Here is a 6,883-nt window from a genome sequence, read left to right as displayed (position 1 = left end):
GTTGGGGTTTAGTCCAATTCTGCATCCTTTCCTTCAAGGCTCAGGGGTCCAAGATTATCTTCTGTGTCTGTGTTAATTGGTTTCCCTTTCCTTTGTTGAAGAGGGTCTGTGCAATCCTTCTGCCTAGTCCGCCATCTTGCCGGCCTGTATCTGGCTTAACTTTTATGAACATGTTTCCTTACTTCTAAAGTCGAGGCAGTTGTAATACCTACAGAATGTTCCTAAGGCATTGAAGGTTTTCTTTTGTAAATTCCTTTTACCCTTAGTAGAGATAATGATGGGCTTTACTTGCATTCATTAAAAAGACAGGAAAGAAAGAAAAGACCAAAATAGATGTCAGGAGAAACTCTGAAACTTGCTCTTGAACATATATAGTAGTTAAAGTGAATGGAAGAAATAATGAAGTAAAAACTGCACAGAATATTTCAAAGGGCCACTCGGGAAGACAAAATAAAGTATTACCATGAAATGCTGAAAGACCTGGAGTTGTAAAACCAGAAGGGAAGAACATGCTTTGTATTTCTCAAGCTGAAAGAACAATAAAAAATTTAAACCTTGAGTTGCAATATTGAAGGATCCTATGGATAAAATATTGAACAGTACAGGGAGGATCAAAAGAAGATGGAAGGTATATACACAGAGTCACCGTACCAATGAGATTGGTCAGTTTTCATCCATTTCAAGACGTAGCATATGATCAAGAACTGATAGTATTGAAGGAAGAAGCCCAAGCTGCAGTGAAGGCATTGCTGAAAAACAGAGCTCCAGGAATTGACAGAATACCAATTGAGATATTTCAAGGAATAGATGCAACGTTGGAAATGCTCACTTGTCTATGCTAAGAAAATTGGGAGACATTCCCTGGTTAACTGACTGGACCAAGCTCACTGACATCAAGTCAGTTCTGACTCATAGCGACCCCCATTGGGTTTCTGCTGTGGTAAATATCTACGGAAGTAGATTGCCCAGTCTTCCTTCCATGGGGTGGCCTAATGGGTTTGAACTGCTAACCTTCTGGTAGCAGTCATATGCCTTAGACATTGTGCCACCAGAACTCACTGGAAGAGATCCATATGTGTGCCCATTACAAAAAAAGGTGATCTAGCAGAATGTGTAAATTATGAAACAATATCATTAATATCACATGCAAATAAAATTTTGCTGGAGATAATTAAAAAGTACTTGCAGGAGTACACTGCCATGGAATGGCTGAAAATTTGTGCGGATTCAGAAGAAGACATGGAATGAGAGATGTCATTGCTGATGTCAGATGGATCTTGGCTGAAAGCAGAGAATACCAGAAAGACATTTACCTAGGTTTTACTGACTGTGCAAAGGCACTCAAGTGTATGGATTATAACAAATTATGGATAACATTATGAAGAATGGGAATTCCAGAACATATAATTTTGGTCATGAAGAACCTACCTGTTCATAGACAGTCATTTGAACAGAACAAGGGGATACTGCATGGTTTAAACTCGGGAAAGATGGGCATCAGAGTTATAATCTTTCACCATAATTACTCAGTCTGTATGCTGAGCAAATCATCTGAGAGGCTGGACTATCTGAAGAAGAATGCAGTGTAAAGATTGGAGGAAGACTTATTAATAACCTGCAGTATGTAGATGATGCTTGCTGAAAGCGAAGAGAACGTGACGTACTGGTGAAGATCAAGGGCTACAGCCTTCAGTATGGATCACACCTCAACATAAAGGAAGCAACAATGTTCACAACTGGATGAATAAGCAATATTATGATAAACGAAGAAAATATGGAAGTTGTCAAGATTTCATTTTACTTGGATCCGTAATCAGTACTCATGGAAGCAGCAGTCACAGAATCAATCATTGGGTTGCAGTGGGCAAATCTGCTGCAAAAGACCTGGTTAAGTATTGTAAAGCAAAAATGTCACTTTGAGGACTAAGATGTGCTGACTCAAGCCACAGTCTTTTCAGTTGCCTCATATGCATGTGAAAGCTGGACTGTAAATAAAGAAGGCCGAAGAAGAGTTCATCCTGTTGAATTATGTTGTTGGTGAAGAAAGTTGGATATACCATGAAGTGCCAGAAGAACAAACAAATCTGTCTTTGAAGAAGTAAAGCCATAATGCTCTTTAGAAGCAAGGATGGTGACAGTTTATCTCATGTACTTTGGACATGTTATCTTTTGGGACCTGTTGCTGGAAAGGACATCATGCTTACTAAAGTAGAGGGTCAGTGAGATGGGTTGACAAAGTGGCTGCAACAGTGAGCTCTAACATAGTAGTGATTGTAAGGTTAGTGCAAGACTAGACAGTGTTTCTTTCTGTTGTGCATAGGGTCACTGTGAGTCAGTTTACTTGATGGCATCTAATGAGCAGCTTGCAGTTTGGTGGTGGCAATTCATGTTGTCTTTATTCCTGAATTACATTTCTCAGAGATGATGAGGGTAGGACATAGTTATTTTCTTCTTGCCTTTATTGAATACATTCAGCAACGTTTTGGGCCAGGCTCTGGCATTACTTGGATTATTTTGTTTAGTCCTTATAATCAATTATGTGGTGTATAGTGTAGTAATCTGTTTTATAGATGATGAAAGCAAGACTTGAGTTAAAAATTTATTCCAGTCCACAGAGTAATAAAAGGTAGAAAAGGACACTGTGCTGATTCTATGATGTTAAAGCCTGTGTTCCTAATGATTCTACTCTCTTATTTTCTGTTGTGTAGCAGCTGTTAAAATTCAGCATTCCACATGTGAGAAAAACAAGTATGTTGGCCATTGTAGAAAATCTCTGTTCAGCAAGGAAGTGGATATTTCAAAGCTGTTCTTTTTCTTTTTTGCTTCCTTCTTTTCACTTTTCACTGTGGTCCATGGTAGCATGCCTACTCAGTGTTTGATATGTAAGACCTGGTTGGTTGTTTGGCTTAATAGGAATGATGGAGCAGACATACTTTATAATGACATTTGTCAGTTAACAAAGATTAGTGATATGTAGGTGTCTGATATAAATATGTTAACATAAGCCTGCTTGTTATTGAGATGATATCTTGTAAATTAAACAAGGCTATGAAATAATGATGCCTCTTCAATGCTAGCATTTTCTTGAGCTCCTTGTTCCTTTAAAGTATAAGCAGAGGGTGGCTACCTGTCAGGGCAGGCTGGATTTGTAGATCTCTGTGGGTGTTTGTGGAGTCTCTGGATGGTATAGATGATTAATGCATTTGGCCCCTAACAAAAAGATTGGAGGCTTGATTGCACTGAGAGACTTCTTGGAAGAAAGATGTGTGGATCTACTTCTGAAAAATCAGCCATTGAAAGCCAGGTGGAGCATGATTCTGCTCTGACACATATGGGGTTACCATGAGTAGGAGTTGAGTTTTTTTTTAAGGGTGTTTGCAGTGTTATGATTCGGTACAGTGCCAATAGCTGTGTAATAGATTTTTGCCTTTATTTTGAAGCTGAATTAACTAGAAAATCAATGTATTATTATAAGAGATATGATTCATATTTTGTTAAATTATATTACCTTACACTTTTTTTTTTACTTTTTTAGGCCAAAGAATTGGATGCAATTGTTCTGAGTCTGCTTACCCTAGATGCTGAATCAATCTACAGCTTGACTTCGAAGCCTATTCTGCTGTTATTAGCCCGAGTTATCCTAGTGAATATAGGACATAAACTTACAGCTATTCGGGTAAGGGAAGGAAAAGGATCCACAGAGACTTATACCCAGTTGTGACTTTTTATTAGCACCAGCCTATAGATGTGATGCTGACAGTGTCTTGGTATATTTTGTTTTCTAAGTGTTCTCCTACGTATTTAATTTTAAATTTTGATGAAAATAAGCAAAATCTTTTCTCCTTTCATGAAATTTATTGCATACAACATGAGATGGTACTGAACCTCTTGGATAGGATTATATCTGTGGGTGTGTGTATAAATGTAAATTCTCTGAATCCTAAATATAAATTTAAATATTCCTCATAAGTGAAGGCCTGATACATCTATAACACGGATGAACCTTGAAAAAATTATACTGAGTGAACTAACTCAGTCACAAAATGACAAATGTGTCACAAAATGACAAATGTTGTATGATCCCACTTACGTGAGATATCTAGAATAGCACATGTATAGAGAGTAAAGTTCATTGGTGGTTGCTGGGTTAGTAGAGAGGGTGAATAGGGGGAGTTATTTATTGCCAGGGGCACTGAGCAGTGATTATGAGGTTAGTGTAGGCCCATGCAGTGTTTTGTCTGTTGTACCTAGGGTCACTATGAGTCGGAATTGACTCAGTAGCATCTAACAACAACTTGCCATTTGGTTGTAATTCATGTTAAGTCCTTATTCCTCTATTACATTTCTCAGTGATGATAAAGGTAAGACAGAATTATTTTCTAGAGAATTTAAAACAGTAGAGATGGTTGTGCAACATGATGAACATCATTAATGTGATTAAATTGTACCTGTAAAAATGTTGAAATGATAAAAATTTTTATGTGTGTATACCTACTATAATTTAAAAAAGTGAAGAAACAAAAACAGAAAGAGAAATCCAGCCCCTCAAATCCTTCATAGGCTTTAAGAGTTTTTTGTTATGAATATATATGTAACAATATGCTTGCCATTTCATCCATTTTTACATGTAGAATTCAGTGATATTAATTATGCTCCACCATGATGTGTAACCATTGCTACTCACTGTTTCTAAATTTTTCATCACACATAGTAGAAATTCAGTACCCCTTAAGCAATACCTGTCCCCCACCCGCGCCTCCTCCATCTCTGTCGTTAGGTGCTGTTGAGTTGATTCCAGCTCATAGTGACCCTGTATACAAGAGAACAGAACAGTGCTCCATCCTGCACCATCCTCACAATCCTTGCTATGCTTGAGCCCATCATTACAGCCACTGTGTCAATCCATCTCATTGAGGGTCTTCCCCTTTCTCTTTGACCCTTCGCTTTACCAAGTATGATATCCTTCTCTGGGGACTGGTCCCTTCTGACCACATGTTCAAAGTAGGTGAGATGACATCTGACTCTTCTTGCTTTCAAGGAGAATTCTGGCTGCACTTCTTCCAGGATAGATTTGTTCGTTCTTCTGGCAGTCCGTGGTATTTTCAGTATTCTTTGCCAACACCACAATTCAAAGGTATCTACTCTTCCTCAGTCTTCCTTATTCATTGTCCAGCTCTCACAGGCACATGAGGTGATTGAAAATACTGTGGCTTGGGTTAGGCACACCTTAGTCTTCAAAGTGACATCTTTGCTTTTCAATACTTTAAAGAAGTCTTCAGCTGATTTGCCCAGTGTGATATGTTGTCTGATTTCTTGATTGCTGCTCCTATGGGTGTTGATTGTGGATCCAAGTAAAATGAAATCTTTGACAACTTCAGTCTTTTCTCCGTTTATCATGATACTGCTTATTGGTCTAGTTGTGAGAATTTCCATTTTATGTGGAGGTGTAATTCATACTGGATACTGTAGTCTTTGATCATCATCAATAAATGCTTCAAGTCCTCTTCACTTTTAGCAAGAAAGGTTGTGTCATCTGCATATCTCAGGTTGTTAATGAATCCTTCAATCCTGATGCCATGTTCTTCTTCATGTAGTTCACCTTCTCGGATTATTTACTTAGCATACAGATTGAAAAAGTATGGTGAAAGAATACAACCCTGACGTACTCCCTTCCTGATTTTAGACCATGCAGTATCCCCTTGTTCTGTTTGAACAACAGCTTCCTGGTTTATTATGTACAGGTTCCACATTAGCACAACTAAGTGTTCTGAAATTCCCATTCTTTTCAGTGTTATCCATAATTTGTTATGGTCCACCAAGTTGAATGCCTTTGCCTAGTCAATAAAACACAAGTAAACTTCATTCTGGTATTCTTTGCTTTCAGCCAAGATCCTCTGACATCAGGAATAATATCCATTGTTCCACATACTCTTCTGAATCCAGCTTGCATGTCTGGAAGTTCCCTGTCAGTATACTACTGCAACTGTTTTTGAATTGTCTTCAGCAAGATTTTACTTGCATGTGATATTAATGGTTTTGTCCACATTCTGTTGGATCACCTCTCTTTGGAGTGAGTACAAGTATAGATCTCTTGTAATTGGTTGGCCAGATAGCTGTCTTCCATCCCTTGTAAGCACTAATGAACTTTGGTTGATATGCCTTTGTACCTAGTCTGGATATTTCATATAAGAGTAATCTTGGAATATTTATCATTTTGTGTCTGATTTATTTCACTCAGCATAAACTGTCCAAGACTCATCTATGTCCTGGCATTTCTCTTTATGATGCAGTAATATTCCATTATATGTATATATATACCACATTTTATTTATCCATTCATTTGTTGATGGACACTTAGTTTGAGTCCTTGCTTTCAGTTCTTTGGGGTATTTACCCAGGAGTGGAATTGCTAGGTCATATGTTTATCTCCTTCAGGAACTGCCATACTGTTTTCCATAGTGGCTTTACCATTTTACAGTTTGACCAGCAATGGATGAGTGTTCCACTTTCTTCACATCCTTGCCAACATTTATTTTTCATTTTTCTGACAATAGCTGTCCTAGTTAGGGTAAGTAGTATCTTGTTTTGATTTTCATTTCTGTAATGAGTAATGATGTTGAGCAGTTTTTCATGTACTTGTGGGCCATTAGTCTATCTTTAGTGAAGTGTCTGTTCAAGTTTTTGCCCATTGTGTTTTTGTCATTGAGTTATAGTTCTTCATATATTCTGGGTATTAAACCCTTATTATACATGGTTCCAGTGACTGGAAGAGATCCATATTTGTGCCCATTCCAAAGAAAGGTGATCCCACAGAATGTAGAAATTATAGAACAATATCATTAATATCGCACGCAAGTAGGATCTTACTGAAGATAATTCAGAA

At 37.7% G+C, this 6,883-nt stretch overlaps 1 protein-coding gene across 1 annotated transcript in view; it reads left to right on the top strand.

The window, feature by feature from the left end:
* Positions 1–6,883, top strand: part of TTC27 (tetratricopeptide repeat domain 27) — a 393,959-nt gene that overhangs the window by 26,650 nt on the left and 360,426 nt on the right. Inside the window, exon 4 of the mRNA XM_007938793.2 lies at positions 3,536–3,676. Within this exon, the coding sequence (XP_007936984.1) occupies positions 3,536–3,676 (141 nt within the window). The remainder of the gene's footprint in view (positions 1–3,535; positions 3,677–6,883) is intronic.

The sequence above is a fragment of the Orycteropus afer genome, unplaced genomic scaffold (genome assembly GCF_000298275.1).
Source record: "Orycteropus afer afer isolate SDZICR_OR568_19922 unplaced genomic scaffold, OryAfe1.0 scaffold00054, whole genome shotgun sequence".
In the NCBI taxonomy this organism is placed as follows: Eukaryota; Metazoa; Chordata; class Mammalia; order Tubulidentata; family Orycteropodidae; genus Orycteropus; species Orycteropus afer.
The sequence above is the reverse complement of the archived record's forward strand: the minus strand, read 5'-3'. Positions and strand labels throughout refer to the sequence as shown.